The sequence below is a fragment of the Prunus avium genome, chromosome 4 (assembly GCF_965620075.1).
Source record: "Prunus avium chromosome 4, drPruAviu1.hap1.1, whole genome shotgun sequence".
NCBI lineage: Eukaryota > Viridiplantae > Streptophyta > Magnoliopsida > Rosales > Rosaceae > Prunus > Prunus avium.
In genome coordinates this window covers 27,708,747-27,725,575 of record NC_142287.1, presented here as the reverse complement: position 1 = coordinate 27,725,575, position 16,829 = coordinate 27,708,747, and the positions used below count along the sequence as shown (strand labels likewise).

The 16,829-nt window shown below is 38.8% G+C and overlaps 4 protein-coding genes and 2 pseudogenes across 4 annotated transcripts; all 6 read left to right on the top strand.

Annotated features, from left to right (window-relative positions):
* Positions 1 to 2,144: 2,144 nt before the first annotated feature.
* On the top strand, positions 2,145 to 3,802 carry LOC110772584 (akuammiline synthase 1-like). The gene has a single exon (XM_021977030.2). It carries the CDS (start codon positions 2,247 to 2,249, stop codon positions 3,606 to 3,608), a length of 1,362 nt encoding a protein of 453 aa, XP_021832722.2. The 5' UTR covers positions 2,145 to 2,246; the 3' UTR covers positions 3,609 to 3,802.
* A 681-nt stretch (positions 3,803 to 4,483) lies between these two features.
* Positions 4,484 to 6,079, top strand: LOC110771975 (akuammiline synthase 1-like). Its single transcript, XM_021976343.2, has one exon. It carries the CDS (start codon positions 4,671 to 4,673, stop codon positions 5,997 to 5,999), a length of 1,329 nt encoding a protein of 442 aa, XP_021832035.1. The 5' UTR covers positions 4,484 to 4,670; the 3' UTR covers positions 6,000 to 6,079.
* A 477-nt stretch (positions 6,080 to 6,556) lies between these two features.
* LOC110772607 (akuammiline synthase 1 pseudogene) lies at positions 6,557 to 8,502 on the top strand (annotated as a pseudogene).
* A 1,764-nt stretch (positions 8,503 to 10,266) lies between these two features.
* On the top strand, positions 10,267 to 11,876 carry LOC110747094 (akuammiline synthase 1-like). Its single transcript, XM_021947298.2, has one exon. It carries the CDS (start codon positions 10,274 to 10,276, stop codon positions 11,657 to 11,659), a length of 1,386 nt encoding a protein of 461 aa, XP_021802990.2. The 5' UTR covers positions 10,267 to 10,273; the 3' UTR covers positions 11,660 to 11,876.
* A 168-nt stretch (positions 11,877 to 12,044) lies between these two features.
* On the top strand, positions 12,045 to 13,758 carry LOC110747801 (cocaine synthase pseudogene; annotated as a pseudogene).
* Positions 13,759 to 15,098: 1,340 nt separating this feature from the next.
* LOC148295150 (epi-neemfruitin B 7-O-acetyltransferse L7AT-like) lies at positions 15,099 to 16,679 on the top strand. Its single transcript, XM_088251427.1, has one exon. It carries the CDS (start codon positions 15,277 to 15,279, stop codon positions 16,615 to 16,617), a length of 1,341 nt encoding a protein of 446 aa, XP_088107553.1. The 5' UTR covers positions 15,099 to 15,276; the 3' UTR covers positions 16,618 to 16,679.
* Positions 16,680 to 16,829: the final 150 nt, after the last annotated feature.

The following is a 16,829-nucleotide window of genomic DNA, read 5'->3' as shown; positions in this document are numbered from 1 at the left end:
TTTTCCCCCTCTGCAAAACCAACCAACAAAAAATTTTCACGTCTCAATAATTAATAAAAGTAAAATAAAATTGAACCAAACAAATTAAGAAAGTCTCATATTCTCTTAATGCTGGGATGCATTCCATGTATTCAGAAAACACTAAAATAGGATAGGGTATTTTAGGAATAATGGTGGGTGGAAAAATAAAATTGTATTTTTTTAAATTTATGTTGTGGGTGGAAAGATAAAGTGGATAGGAAAATAGGATAGGTGGATGGAAATAGTAACATTCTAAAATAAAAAAAATAAAAAAAAGGCAATGCGTAGTGCTTGGCGCCCATATGTGAAAACCAGTACCGCCGCGTGGCTACACCGTTTTAAAAAATAAAATAAAATATCCCGGGTATAGCCGACCGGCTATACTATTTTGAAAAATACCCAAGAGTATCGCCGGCCGGCTATACTAATTCTAGGAAAAAAAAGGGGACCCGCCTAGCGCTAGGTACCTATGTTTCAAAATAAGTACAGACGCGCGGCTATAAATTAAAAAGTGCCCACGTGTGAAAACCGATATAGCCGCGCGGCTATACTAATTTTTTCTAAAAAACACTGTTACGCCGCACGGCTATACTATTTTTAAAAAAAATAAAGAATACTCGAGTATAGCCGCGTGGCGATACTATTTATAAATAATAGAAAAGGCCCCCACCTAGCTCCTAGGTGCCCACGTGTGAAAACAAATATATCCACCAAATCTTGTTTTGCCATCTATTTTGCAAGTTTTTAACTTGCAGATGCCTAGATAAGTGCTTCAGGATTCGTTTTCTAGTGTTCTCTTTGGTTTGTCCTTCTGTCCCTTTTTGTTTGTTTTCTTTAACCTTTTACCTCTTCTTGTTTAGATATCTAGTTGGTTTTCGCTAGGTTTTTCTTTTCATCGTTCTTTTTAGTTTCTTCAAGCACTTTTTCTTTTTCTAATTTAGTTGCAGTTTTTTTCTTTCTGTTTTTTCTGATTTTCTTTTTCTCTTGTAGGTTGCTGATTTCGGTTATTTGCAATGCAATTTAGGTGAGCCGATTGAAGAAGGTTGTTTTTTTTGGTGCGAATAACCGATTGTTTTTTGGGTTCACATGCTTGTCACGTGCTGCTCGTTGACGGCATATTGGATGGAATTCTTTTGTATTTAACAGAAGGGGATAAATTGGCTATTTTTAAAATTTTCATATCCTTAATTTTCTGAAAAAATAGTTTGGGGGCTTAATTCTCAGACACATATAGTTCAGTCGGGAAAATGGAAATTTACTCTTTTTTTTAATGTCTGGATTTTTTATTGTTAGTATTGGGATTTATACTATTTGTTTGGAACTTGGATGTGAGTTCTTATATGAGGTGTGAAACAAATAATTACATGAATACAACTGATATACAATTTTAATTTCCATTGTAAATCTTCGACCAAAAATAAAAATTCATTGTAAATCAAACTAAATTACACGGACTAAAATTGCAAAAATTAAAATGATATCGACTAAGTGCCCGTTTGGCATTGCTTATTTAGGGTGATAAGTGATTTTTAAAAAATTTTGGGAAGCCTAAAAGGAAAAAGGGGCCGAACCATAACAATAAAAAGTGTACTTTAGCTAATCAATAATGCCGACAACTGCTATAGAATCCTAGATTCTCCTTTGGTGCATATCAAGATTCTCAACTACTGACACTAGTCTAAGGAACTTTGTTTAAAGCAAATGACCTGCTAGTGTAGTGGTTTGGAGCAAATGCTTTCTCAGGAAAGGTTTTTGGTTTAAGTGCTAACATCCGTGTACTGTGTGTAAGTTTAGTATGTTATCGCCCTCTCAATAAGAACGGTATAGATTCCTTTTGGAATCTTACCACATGTTTTAGCAAATTAACAAATTATTACATGCCTGCAACCCACGCAACAAGAACTAAAGAGATTTAAATACTGAAATCAAGTGGATGAATGCAAAGAAAAAAATAATGTATAGTGGCACATGCAATCGGCTCAACCAATATACAATTCCACTTTTTGTTCATGGGACAATATAAATATACATTTGTAAGATAAGCACAAAATACATAAAAACGGATCTAATAAACAATTGGATAACAGACTAGCATTATTGTTCATTAGATCAAGTCTTCTGTGTTACCAAGTCAATGTCAATGGATTCCGCAACTCTGTCCTTCTCTTTTTGTGCTCTTTATATATAGAGGGTCTTTGTTACGGAACTCAGGCTTGAAGCAAAAGATGGCTTCAGAGATCAAGGTTAAAGTCATCCACAAGGAAATAATTAAACCATCCTCTCCAACTCCTCACCACCTTAAAAACACCAGCCTCTCTGTTTTTGATCAGATCACATCTGAAGTTTATGTCCCAGTACTTCTCTTCTATCCCATCAGTAGTGATGAGGTCAATAATATTGATCACCATTCTTTGTTTCCTGAAAAATCCAACCTTCTAAAAATATCATTATCTGAAATCCTAACTCACTTCTATCCCTTGGCCGGAGAATTCGTGTATAATTCTTCAATCAGCTGCAATGACCAGGGAGCTGCATTTGTTGAAGCCAGAGTCAACTGTCCCATATCACAGATTTTGAGCCAACCAGATCTTGGGATACAGAAACAATTGGTTCCAAATGATATAGAATGCAGGACAAAATCAGGCAAAGGCTATCTTCTACTAGTTCAAGCCAACTTCTTTGAATGTGGTGGAGTGGCAATTGGAGTCAGCATTTCACACAAGATCGCTGATGCTTATACAGTAAGCAAATTCATTAATAGTTGGGCTGCAATTGCCCTTGACTCCACTACTACTACTGATGTACTGCCTCCTGCACAATTTGGTGCTGCAGCATCTCTTTTACCACCTCTGGATTTCCTCAATTCACCTCAATCTCCTGTGGAATTTGTCCAAGAAAATTGTGAAACAAGGACTTTAGTGTTTGATGCCTCAAATATTGCTGCTCTCAAGTCCAAAGCTGTCAGTGCCACCGTGCCAAACCCAACGCGCGTTGAAGTTGTGTCAGGGCTCATTTGGAAATGCATGATGGAAGCATCACGATCAAACTTGGGTTTTGTAAGGCCATCCTCGTGGTGTCAATTTGTGAACATGCGGAAAGTTTTGGTTAAGCACTCAGCAGACGACTTATTGGGAAATTTCTTCGGGCACTTTGTAGCAAAGACAGAGGAAAGTGAAGTAGATCATGATGTTCAAAGCTTGGTTGCTAAAATGAGGAAGAGCTTTGAGGAATTGAAGGTAAATTTTGCTAATGGAATTAGTGGGGAGGATGTGTTGCAGCTCTGCAAAGAGTTAGGGGAGCTCATTGGAAAGGTGGATGTAGACAACTATTGTTCCACCAGTTTGTGCAGGTTTCCCTTCTACAAAGCCAATTTCGGATGGGGAAAGCCATCATGGATGAGTATGCCAGCTGGTGCTGTAGAAATCAAGAACATAATCTCATTGATGGATGTAGGAGATGGGAATGGTATACAAGCACGCTTGAGTTTGAAAGCGGAAGACATGGCCATAGTTGAAAGTAACCGGGAGCTGCTTACATATGCTTCTTTGAACTATGAGGTTCGTCACAAACTCATACCTAAGCTTTGAAGACCCAACAATCTGGTACTCAAACTTATGGAAACCCTAAAAATAAGACCCTCCATTAACTAGACCATTAGTTGGTCTGTTAAATTCTCATGTGGCAAATGTGCGTCCCATTTTTAATCCACAATTTATGAATTTTCTTTTTCATTTTTCATTTTTCTTAGTCCGATTCTATGATCTATCTATGATTTCCCCTACGTGTGTTTTTTATGTTTATTAATCAAATTTGAATTTGCTTGCCGTTGAGTTTAGCAAGTAAGTTTCGCCCAACTGCCTTTCAAATCATGGATCCCCCACTAGTCGTCCTATAATTTTTCTTTCTTCTTTTTTTCTTTTTACTCTGGAGGAGGGAAGATTCGAACTTGGAACCTCTTCCAACAAAAAGAAATTCCACTAGACCAAGAGCTAGTCGGCAGTGTCATTGTGTAAACAATTAGTACCACTCTTGTGCTTCTAGAATTGAAATGGATGCAATGTTGTTACCTTTGATGATCTCACTCTTTACGTTTAATTATTGGTCTCAAAATTAGTTGTAGAATATTATTTTTGGACAATATGGGGTCAAGTTAACCGTCCACTTGATGATGACTTTGGCACTTTGCATAGAACTTATAGTCTGTGGAAGAATAAAGGAATAATTTTTCTCTTTCTTATTAATAATGTCATCAGTGCTCTTAATATAAGTACAAGAGCCTTTCACTATCTAACAATAAACAATGAACAATGATCATAACCAACAAACAGTCTTAGCCTAAGTCCTGTGATAGCCGTTGATTAATTAGGAGGATTATGATTGTGATGATCAGAAGATAACCTGCTTACAAAATTACTGTTTTTATACGAATATAATCAATTCACAAATGTTTACATGATCTGGAGGGCATCAGCTGGAGCAAAGTAAGAAGCCCATCAAAATAGATTAAATTGTTATGGTGTATGTACCATTTGGATAATATAATAAGCTGAATAAAACAAAGAAGTTGAATTTCGTCCCAGAGGAGCTGTAGTTGTGATGTCTTTATATGGACGGTCTGTGTTGTGAAATTTTCAAGTGTGGAGAAAAATATGACTTCAGAGATCAAGGTTGAAGTCACTCAGGAGGAAATAATTAGACCATCCTCTCCAACTCCTCACCACCTCAGAAGTTCTAACCTTTCTGTTTTTGATCAGCTTACTCCTCAAGTTTATGTCTCCGTACTTCTCTTCTACCCCAGCAATAACGGGGATAGCCATTCTTTGGCTGCTGAAAGGTCCAAGATTCTGAAAAGGTCATTATCCGAAGTCCTCACTCACTTCTATCCCTTTGCAGGAACAATCCAATCTAAGGATGTTTCAATCTGTTGCAATGACCATGGGGCTAAATTTTTTGAAGCCAGAGTCAACTGTCCCCTGTCACAGGTTTTTGATAAACCAGATCTTGGAATGCTAAAACAGTTGCATCCAAATGCAATAGAATCCGGGGCACAATCAGGCACAGGCCATCTTCTTCTGGTCCAAGCCAACTTTTTTGAATGTGGTGGGATGGCAATTGTAGTCAACATTTCACATAAGCTCATTGATGCTTATACACTCTGCAAATTCATTAATAGCTGGTCTGCAATTTCCCTCTCCTCGGTCAGTACCGATCATGTAGTGCCTCCTGTAGAATTTGGTGCTGCAGCATCTCTTTTCCCACCTCTTGATTTCCTCAGTTCAACCCGAGCTTCTGTTGGCTTTGTCAAGTACAATTGCATAACAAAGAGATTTGTGTTTGATGCCTCCAAGATTGCTACTCTCAAGCTTAAAGCTGCCAGTGCCACGGTGCCAAATCCAACGCGTGTTGAAGTAGTGTCAGCGCTCATCTGGAAATGTGCCATGGAAGCATCAAGTTCAAACTCGGGTGTCATAAGGCCATCCATATGGTGTCAATTTGTGAACATGAGGAAGATATTGCCGCAGTCCCCAGCAGAAAACTTATTGGGAAATCTTGTGGGGTACTCTGTAGCAAAGACACAGGAAAGCGAAGTAGAACATGATCTTGGAAGCTTGGTTTTTAAATTGAGGAGGGGCTTTGAAGAACTTAAGGAAAAATATGGTAACGGAATTAGTAGTGAGGATGTGTTCCAACAGTTCAATGAGTTAGGGAAGCTCATTGGAAAGGTTGATATAGACAACTATTGTTTAACCAGTTGGTGCAGGTTTCCCTTTTATGAAGCTGATTTCGGATGGGGAAAGCCATCATGGTTGAGTAATATCCCTAGCACGGCCGAACTCAAGAACATGATTTCATTGGTGGATGTAAGTGATGGCATTGGCATAGAAGCTCGCTTGACTTTGAAAGAAGAAGACATGGCCGTGATTGAAAGCAACGAGGAGCTGCTTGCATATGCTTCTCTGAATCCGTGTGTCGTGTAATTAATTAGTACAGAAAGATCTACCTCTTCTGGTTTAATGTAGAATTAATATGAATGCTATGTTGGAGTTTTTTCATGATCTCTCTAGCTGGTTACTTTCAGTGTCCAGTCAGTTTCAACGTGACATTTATATCCCACTAATTCTCTTCTATCACAGCACAGGGTGATGAGGGGCAATATTGATCAGCATTCTTTGTTTGCTGAAAAATTCAAGCTTCTAAAGAAATCATTATGTGAAGCCCTCACTCATTTGTAACCCTATGCAGGAAAATTCAAATATAATGTTTCAACGACCTGCAATGACCATGGAGCTTCATCTTGAAGCAAAAGTCAACTGTCCGATATCGAATTAACATGAATTAATTATACCACACTTGAGGAATAAAAGCAAATAGATTCCTTTCGGCATATAACAAAATGTTTTAGCAAATCAACAACGAATATATAGTGGTTCAATTTACATTTTTTAATGGGATGATATAAATATCCATTCATTTATAAGATAAGCACAAAATACTTACAAAAAAATCATAGCTAATAAACCATTTGGAGAAAAATTAGGTGAGCCTAGAATTATTGTTGATTAAATATGTGTCTTTATATGGAGGATCTCTTTGTTATTGAAGTCAAGTTAGAAGCAAAAGATGGCTACAGAGATGAAGGTTGAAGTCATTTGCAAGGAAACAATTAAACCATCCTCTCCAACTCCTCACCACCTTCGAATTTCCGACCTCTCTGTTTTTGATCAGGTCACATCTGAAGTTTATGTCCAACTACTTCTCTTCTATCCCAGCAGTAGTGATGATGTCAATAATATTGATCACCACCATTCTTTGTTTGCTGAGAGATCCATCCTTCTCAAAACATCATTATCTGAAACCCTCACTTACTTTTACCCCTTAGCCGGAGAATTCAAATACAATTCTTCAATCAGCTGCAATGACCATGGGGCTGCATTTGTTGAAGCCAGAGTCAACTGTCCCATATCACAGATTTTGGGAGAACCAGATCTTGAGATGCAGAAACAATTGGTTCCAAATCATATAGAATGCAGGACACAATCAGGCAAAGGCTATCTTCTACTAGTCCAAGCCAACTTCTTTGAATGTGGTGGAGTGGCAATTGGAGTCACCATTTCGCATAAGGCCGGTGATGCTCACACACTCAGTAAGTTCATTAATAGCTGGGCTGCAATTGCCCTTGGCTCCACTACGACTACTGATGTAGTGCCTCCTGCACAATTTGGTGCCGCAGCTTCTCTTTTACCACCTCTGGAGTTCCTCAACTCGCCACAACCTCCCTTGGAATTTGTCCACGAAAATTGTGTAACAAGGAGATTAGTGTTTGATGCCTCAAAGATTGCTGCTCTAAAGTCCAAAGCTGCCAGCACCACCGTGCCAAACCCAACACGCATAGAAGTAGTGTCAGCGCTCATTTGGAAATGCGTAATGGAAGCATCAAGATCAAACTTGGGTTCGGCGAGGCCATCCGCATGGTGTCAAGTTGTAAACATGCGGAAAATAATGGTTCCGCCCTTGAGAGTTGACTTATTGGGAAATTTCTTCGGGTACTTTGTAGCAAAGACAGAAGAAAGTGAAGTAGATCATGATGTTCAAAGCTTGGTTGCTGAAATGAGGAAGGGCTTTGAGGAATTTAAGGTAAATTTTGCTAATGGAATTAGTGGGGAGGATGTGTTGCAGCTGTGCAAAGAGTTAGGGGAGCTCATTGGAAAGGTGGATACAGACAACAACTATTGTTCCACCAGTTGGTGCAGGTTTCCCTTCTACAAAGCCAATTTCGGATGGGGAAAGCCATCCTGGATGAGTATCCCAGCTGGTGCTGTAGAAATCAAGAACATAATTTCATTGATGGATGAAAGATATGGGAATGGTATAGAAGCAAGATTGAGTTTGAAAGAGGAAAACATGGCCTTAGTTGAAAGTAACCAGGAGCTGCTTGCATACGCTTCTCTGAATCCAAGTGTTGTCATGTAATTTTTCCTTCTTTTTTTCTTTGTACTCGAGCAAAAAAAGAGAGATTCAAAGTTGGAAACTCTTCCAATAAAAGAGAAATCTCACTAGACGAAGAGCTAGTTGGCCATGTGTACGTAACTAATTAGTACCAAAATTAATATGAATTTTATGTTGTTACCTTTGATGATCTCTGTAAGACCCGTGTCTTGGGGAAACAAGAACGGTGAGCAATCCCACATCGCTCGGGGAGGGAAAGGTGAAGTGCTTAAATGTGTGGGCACTTCTCTTCCTAGCACGAGGCCTTTTGGGAGCTCACTGGCTTCGGAGTCATAGGAACTCCGAAGTTAAGCGAGTTGGGGCCAGAGCAATCCCAGGATGGGTGACCCACTGGGAAGTTGCTCATGAGCTCCCAGAAACAAAACCGTGAGGGCAGAGAGGGGGGCCCAAAGCGGACAATATCGTGCTAGGGGAGTTGGGTCGTGACAATCTCACTCATTGCTTTGATTATTGGTCTTAAAATTGTTGGCAAGTCCTTACTTAGTTAGGATTTTAGCTCCTTACTATGTTAAGATTTTGGTTACTTACCCATTTATTTAGTCCTATTATAATTGAGATTTATTTTCTATTGTAATTTGGATTTAGTTCCTATTTTATTTAGAGTTGTACTTCCTTATAAATATCTCCATATTGGAGAACAATAAAAATATGAGCATAATTGAATATTTGCCCTACTTTGTCTGATTGGTATCAAAGTCTTGGTTTTCTTGTGACATGTGCTTGTGTTCTCCTTAATATTTAAGTGTTCTCCTCCCCCGCGGGGGGGGGGGGGGGGAGGAGTGAAAACGAGTTGTTTCTCTCTGCCATGAAGATTGTGTCTATTCCTTGACTCTAACAAACCCTTCTCTTCAGGGGGAGAGGGGGAGTGAAGAGAAGTTGTGTTTGCGTGAATTAGCTAAAGTTGATATAGAAGAATTTTTCATTGCCGTTTCCACTATTGTTGTCGTTGCCGCTTGCTGCTGCCGTTGATGATGTTGCCTTTGTTTGCTTCGCTTTCCGTTGTTGTGGTCATTGTCGTTGCTATTGCTGTGGCCGTGCCCTTTGCCTTTATTTGCATTAGCTTACCTTGCTTTGCCTTGCCTTGCCTTTGCTTTACCCTATTTTTAGGGTTTGGTTTTACCTTGCCTTTGCCATGTTCACAGGGTTTCTGTGTCATTTGATGTGTTCACAGGGTTTCTGTGTTCTTTGCTTTGTCTTTGCCATGTTCACAAGGTTTCTATGTTCTTTGTTGTGTTCACAGGATTCTTGTGTCCTTTGCTTTGCCTTTGCCATGTTCACAAAGTTTCTATGTTCTTTGCCTTGCCTTTGCCGTGTTCACAGGGTTTCTGTGTTATGCTATGTGCCTTATTTTTTAGGGTTTGCTCTTGTGTTTCCGCTGCAATCATTGCTTTGGTTTGTCAATTGTTTCACTCATTGTTTACGAAAAGACCTTCTTTACAATTGTTCGATTGGTCAATGTCAAGTATAGTGTTCTATGACTCACTTGTCAAGTTGGGCATGCGAAACATCTTTGCCCCACTTGATGAAGACTTGTATAAAATCCAACATGACCATCGTAGACTTTGGAACTTTGCTTAGAATTTAAAAGGGAGTGGAAGAATAAAGGACTAATTTTCTCATTATTATTAATAATTTAATCAGTGCTCTTAATATTAATAACTTTGCTTAGAATTTAAAAGGGAGTGGAAGAATAAAGGACTAATTTTCTCATTATTATTAATAATTTAATCAGTGCTCTTAATATTAATACAAGAGCCCTTCACTATCTAAGAGCTGCCAGCTAAAGCTAAACTGTTGTGAGAAATCTGGCAATAATAACTATGATCATGACCAACTAACAGTCTTAGCCTAAGTCTTGTGATAGCCGTTGATTAGGAAGATTATAATTGTGATGATCAGAACATAACCTGCTTACAGAATTTTTGTTTATACAAATATGAACAATTCACAAATGTTTACATGATCTGCAACCAAACAAATGATCTAGAGGGCCTCAGCAGGAGCAAAGTTCGATGGCTACTAAAACAGAGGAAGACATTGTTGAGAGGGGGCAAAAAAATTTACCATCCCCGCAACTTGATGAGTTGAGAAGTTAAAAGCTCTCTTTCTTCAATCGGACGGCCATTATATTTCTTTAATCCCCTTCTAGTAATTAAATTGTTATGATGTGTATACTATTTGGATAATATAATAAGCTGAATAAAACAAAGAAGAAGAATTTCGTCCCGGATGAGCTGCAGCTGTGATGTCTTTATATGGACGGTCTGTGTTATGGAACTTTGAAAGTGCGGAGAAAAATATGACTTCAGAAATCAAGGTTGAAGTCATTCGGGAGGAAACAGTTAGACCATTTTCTCCAACTCCTCACCACCTCAGGAGTTCTAACCTTTCTGTTTTTGATCAGCTTACTCCTCAAGTTTATGTCCCACTACTTCTCTTTTATCCCAGCAATAATAGTAATCACCATTCTGCGGCTTCGGCTTCTGAAAGATCCAAGCTTCTAAAAAGGACATTATCCGAAACCCTCAGTCACTTCTATCCCTTTGCAGGAACAATCCAATCTAATGATGTTTCAATCTGTTGCAATGACCATGGGGCTACATTTGTTGAAGCCAGAGTCAACTGTCCCATGTCAAAGATATCGGAGAAGCCAGATCTTGGGATACAAAAACAGTTGCATCCAAATGAATTAGAATTCATGGCACAATCAGGCACAGGCCATCTTCTACTAGTCCAAGCCAACTTCTTTGAATGTGGTGGGGTGGCAATTGGACTCAACATTTCACATAAGATCATTGATGCTTATACGCTCTGCAAATTCATTAATAGCTGGGCTGCAATTTCCCTTGGCTCAGCCAATACTGACCATGTTGTGCCTCCTGTAGAATTTGGTGCTGCAGCATCTCTTTTCCCACCTCTGGATTTCCTCAATTCACCCCAACCTTCCATTGACTTTGTCAAGGAAAATTGCATAACAAGGAGATATGTGTTTGATGCCTCCAAGATTGCTGCTCTTAAGTCAAAAGTTGCCAGTGCTGCGGTGCCAAACCCAACTCGTGTTGAAGTAGTGTCAGCGCTCATTTGGAAATGCGTAATGGAAGCATCAAGATCAAACTCAAATTTTGCAAGGCCATCTGTGTGGTGTCAATTTGTGAACATGAGGAAGATGTTGCCGCAGGCCCCAGGGGAAAACTTATTGGGAAATCTTGTGGGGTACTCTGTAGCAAAGACAGAGGAGAGGGAAGTAGAACATGATGTTAAAAGCTTGGTTTCTAAATTGAGGAAGGGCTTGGAAGAATTTAAGGAAAAATATGGTAATGGAATTAGTACGGAGGATGTGTTCCAACAGTGCATTGAGTTATCAAAGCTCGTTGGAAAGGTTGATATAGACACCTATTGTTCCACTAGTTGGTGTAGGTTTCCCTTCTATGAAGCCGATTTTGGATGGGGAAAGCCATCATGGATGAGCATCCCTAGTACTGTAGAAATCAAGAACATGATTTCATTGGTGGATGTAAGTGATGGGATTGGCATAGAAGTGCGCTTGACTTTGAAGGACGAAGATATGGCCATAATCGAAAGCAACCAGGAGATGCTTGCATATGCTTCTCTGAATCCAAGTGTCGTGTAATTAATTAGTATACAAAAATTAATCTGCGTCTTCTGCATCTCAAGTACCATTTCTAAAGTGACGAACTTGTTTGATAAAGGAAATATCATCATGATTCTCGAAGCTTGCACATGCTTCTCTGTATCTGAGTCAGAGTGCCATCTGTTATTAATTAGTACCAAAAAGTCCTCCTCTTGCTTTTAGAATTCACACCTATGCTATGTTGGAAAATTGATGATCTCTCTTGTTACTTTGAATTGTTGGTCTGATGTCGTTCTCCATGTGGAACGATGGACAATGTGTTGCTTTCAACTAAACAGATATAATTTTCAATTACTAGCTCATTATGCATACCTTAGGACTAGTTAGCACAGTATTATTTTTGGACGATATGGGGTCAAGCTAACAATAGTAGACTTTGGTACTTTGCATAGAGTTGCTGCTAAACAAATATGTATACCGGAGGGTCTATATATGATTAGCCCACAAGTGTTTACATGAACCAGGAAGGCATCAGCTGGAGCAAAGTAAGATGGCCACAGAAACCAAGGTACAAATTATCGAGAGGCAAACAATTAAACCATCCTCCGCAACTCCTCCTCACTTGAGAAGTTTTAAGCTCTCTTTTTTCGATCAGACAGCTATTGTAATTTACATCCCAATCCTACTCTACTATCCCAATACTAGTTCTACTAGTAAGGTCAGAACTGGTCACCATGACCATGTCGTGGCCATCAATGAAAGATGTCAGCATCTAATTGAATCATTAAGCAAAACTCTCACTCACTTCTGCCCTTTAGCAGGAAGGATTATTGAAGGTAAAGCCATGGTTGAATGCAATGATGCAGGAGCTGAATTTGTCAAAGCACGAATCAATTGTTCCTTATCGGAGATTTTGGAACACCCAGATGCTCAGATGTTGAAACAATTCCTTCCAATTGAATATGAATCCAAAGAAGCAAGCACAGGCCGGTTGCTTCTTGTACAAGTCAACTGTTTTGAGTGTGGTGGAATGACAATTGGGTTGAGCATTTCACATAGGATTGCTGATGCATCCACACTATCCACTTTCATCAAGTGTTGGACCACAATAGCCTTTGGGTCCAGAGACAGTGATCAGGTACTACTAGTGCTTCCAAAATTTGGTGCTGCATCTATGTTTCCACCAATAGATTTCTCTAACTCCACACAACCACCAGCCAGGGAAGTTATCATAGCAGAAAACTGCATAACAAAGAGGTTTGTGTTTGATGCGTCAAAGATCGCTGCTCTCCAATCTGAATCAACCAGTTCAGTCATGCCCAAACCTACACGTGTAGAAGCGGTTTCAGCACTGATTTGGAAATGTGCAATGGAAGCGTCATCAAGATCAAAGTTGGGGACTCAAAGACAATGTGTGTTCTGTCAAGATGTGAACTTGCGCAAAAGGGTTGTGCCACCCTTGCCAGAAAACTTGGTTGGGAATGTTGTGGGCTCTTTTACATCAAAGGCTGAAGAGGGTACCATAGATCTAAAAGACTTGGTTGCTAAATTGAGGGAAGGAATCGATGAACTGAAAGAAAAGTATGCTAAAACACTTGTCTTTGATTCTAATGAGGCATGGCAAGGGATCAAAGATAAGCACAGTAAGCTGAAAAATGATGATGAAATGGAGATTTATAGCTGCACAAGTTGGTGTAGGTTTCCTTTCTATGAAGCCGATTTCGGATGGGGAAAGCCATTATGGGTGAGTGTAATTAGCATTGCAATTAAGAATATAATTGTTTTGATGGATAAAGGAGATTGCAATGGAATTGAAGCTTGGTTGACTATGAGCCAAGAAAGCATGGCCTTATTTGAAAGTAATGTGGAACTGCTCGGATATGCTTCTGTAAATCCAAGTGTGATCACCACTTAATTGTGTCCTTAAATAAATTGAAAAAAAAAAAAAGGAAGGAACAAACATTGATAGCTTATCTACTGTCTTCAAGCATATGATCTTGTCTATGTACTGTGAAAGTAATTGGCCAAATACATCCAGTCCCCATTTGAATCATGTTCTATATACTCAATTATTGGTACGATGCTTTCCCACCCTGTTCATTAGTTGAATGAGATAGTTTATGAACAAGTTTCCAATTTTTCATTTATAAATAAATTGACACCATTTCTTTCCTTATCATGTACCCAACCATTCCATTTGTCTTCATATTAAAGGTCAAGTTTTGTTGATATATATATATATTATTTATTTATTTATACAAGTGATCTTGAGAAAGGGGGAATCGAACCTAGGACCTCGGATGCACAGATAAATGCTTTTAACCACTTGAGCTGCAAACCCATTGCATATGTTTTAATATTTATATTTATATAGAACTTATACTATGGTTAACTCATGATAATATGATTTATATATAGCTAAAGACAATAGCTTAACGATACTCTCAAGAAATTACTTGATATTATAATGGTAAATATTCAAATAACCCATAAACTACTCCTACCCATTTGGTTGCCGTAATCTCGGATAATGATTTTAACACGTCATTCTAACCTTCTTCTAATGTTGGAAGATATTTCAAATTCGAATCTCCCATTCCTATTGATCCAAAAAGATAAAAAAAAATCGCACAGTCCCATTTGAAAATCATTGATACTAGGCTAGTATGTAAATTTTATAATTTACAAGGTTTTTTCTTTCTTTTTTAAACAAACTAATGTCCTCTAGTTAGTTTATACATTTTTAATTTTCGACGCCATTGTTTACTTCATCATGTCCCAAGTTCCCACCTACTCCATTTGTCTTCGTATTAAAAGTCAAGGTAGTTGCTTAAGGATACAATGCTTATTAAATTTTTCTGAATAGAATGCTTAAGGGATAATCTTTTTTATTCATAGCTAATAGCAATTATAGGACCTTGTACATACATATATCACTATTGGAAGCACGACTTCGCCTATGCTTCACATATTTTATTTGTATGATGAATATTATTCATAACTCCAAAAGATACAAACAAATTATAATGCTTCAAATTCAATAGCTCTTAGATGCTGCCGGCCTTAGCCTATTCGTTGAATTTTTCTTTTTTGATTTTAATAATTGTCGTTCATGAGAAATGAACTTTTTTTAAAATTGTTATAGAATTTAGAAAGATGTAATCTCAAACTAAATTTCTTTCTATTTTATATTGATCTCAATTCCGTGGCAGGCTTTCCCTACAGACACTTTTTGTTCACTTTGGAAAAGCATTTTGATTCTTTTCAGCCTGAACTACCTCTGGCCGGCATCTTTTGTTAACTTTTGAAGCTTTTCAACCTTGTTGCCTAATTTGAGTTGACTTTTACAGCTCTTTTTTCTTGTTTTTTATTAACTTTTACAGCTCTTTATGCCACCCGAATTTTATTTTACGACTTTTTCATTGCATGGCCTAGTTGACAATTGCATAAGTCACACGTCTGTTTGAATTATATTACATAAACACAAATACAGACAGACACCTGTCTGTCTAGATCATATTACATAACATTCACACATCTGTCAGGCCAAATTGTTCTTATAAGCAAGCAACATTCATGCAACCCAATTGTTCAATTGTTCTGTGTGTTGTCAGTCTTGTGAATTGTGATTCACCAAAGAGAAGTTGAAGCGGATCATGGAGTTCGAAATAATCAAGAGAGAAACCATAAAACCATCCTCTCCAACTCCCCATTATCTTAGAAACTTCAAGCTTTCACTTTTGGATCAACTTGGTCCTGTTGCTTATGAACCCCTGGTCCTCTTCTACCCCAAAAATGGCATTGCAACCCCCGAAAAATCCGTCTGGATCATCAAGAAATCACTGTCCGAAACCTTAACTCGCTTCTACCCGCTTGCCGGAAGAATCAAAGGTAACATCTCCATTGATTGCAATGACCATGGGGTTGACTATGTGGAAGCTAGAGTCAATGGCCTTCTGTCTACCTTTCTCTCAAAACCTGATGCTCAGACACTGAGAAAGCTCCTTCCTGTAGACGCAGAGTCCCCTGAAGCAGGCAGGGGACCTCTGCTTCTTGTTCAGGCCAATGTCTTTGATTGTGGTGGATTGGCAATTGGGGTTTGTATGTCACATAAGTTGGCCGATGCAGCCTCATTAAGCACATTCATTATGGCCTGGTCAGCCACTGCCCTTGGATTTAGTCAAGCTCTACTTCCAGATTTCTCTGCATCGTTCCAATTTCCACCAACTGATCACGCCTCCTCATTCCAGCAGTCTTCAGTGGATGTGAAGAGAGTGAATTTTGTTACAAAGAGGTTTGTTTTTTATGCATCCAAGATTGCAGGTCTTAGGACTAAAGCGGCCAGTGCAATCGTGGATCAGCCTACGCATGCCGAAGCTGTGACAGCCCTCATCTGGAGATGTGCAGTGGCTGCTGCATCAAGATCATCAAGCTCACTGCAGTCTCCTAAGCTATCTGTCTTGTCCCAATCTGTGGACATCCGCAAAAGGGTCGTGCCACCTTTGTCAGATGACTCAATTGGGAACCTTGTGGGATACTTTGCTGCACATACAGATGAGACTGAGTTGGAGCTGCAATGCTTGGTTGCTAAACTGAGGAAAGGAATAAAAGAATTGAGCAACAGTTATGCCAAAAGACTTCAAAAAGATCAGGCATTGCAGGTGGTTTGTAAGTCTTTCAAAGAGGCAGATGAGTTGATCAAAAGAGATGACATTATTAACTTTTATGTGGGCACGGATTTGTGTAATTATAAGTTATTGTATGGGGTAAGTTTTGGGTGGGGAAAGCCAATCTGGCTTAGTAAAGTCCCTGCTGCTTCAAACAATAATGTTGCCTCTTTGGTGAGCACAAGAGAGGATGGTGGCATAGAGGCTTGGGTGACTTTGAGTGAGGAAGACATGGCTGCTTTTGAACAGGATCAGGAACTTCTTGCTTTTGCTTTCATGAATCCAAGTGTCTTAGAAGTAGAACCCATTACAAGGAAGTCTGCTCTGTAAATTTTTCACATGCTGTTGTTTGCTTGCTGAATTATCCAATATTAGAGCTTAGCATTTGGGTCTCTCTGCTGATCTGAGGTTGAATTTTTTGTTCTGTAAGCTTAAGATCAATAATTGTAAAGCTGTTATGAGTTCAGTCGGGATCGAATTTTAGTGGAATTTGACTTTCACTGCACAAGATTCCACCCTAAACTCTTTATAAGCCCTTGATA

What these genes read in the sequence shown, in the direction of transcription:
- LOC110772584 (XM_021977030.2), top strand. Translation starts at nt 2,247, where the DNA reads ATGGCTTCAGAGATCAAGGTTAAAGTCATCCACAAGGAAATAATTAAA.
- LOC110771975 (XM_021976343.2), top strand. Translation starts at nt 4,671, where the DNA reads ATGACTTCAGAGATCAAGGTTGAAGTCACTCAGGAGGAAATAATTAGA.
- LOC110747094 (XM_021947298.2), top strand. Translation starts at nt 10,274, where the DNA reads ATGTCTTTATATGGACGGTCTGTGTTATGGAACTTTGAAAGTGCGGAG.
- LOC148295150 (XM_088251427.1), top strand. Translation starts at nt 15,277, where the DNA reads ATGGAGTTCGAAATAATCAAGAGAGAAACCATAAAACCATCCTCTCCA.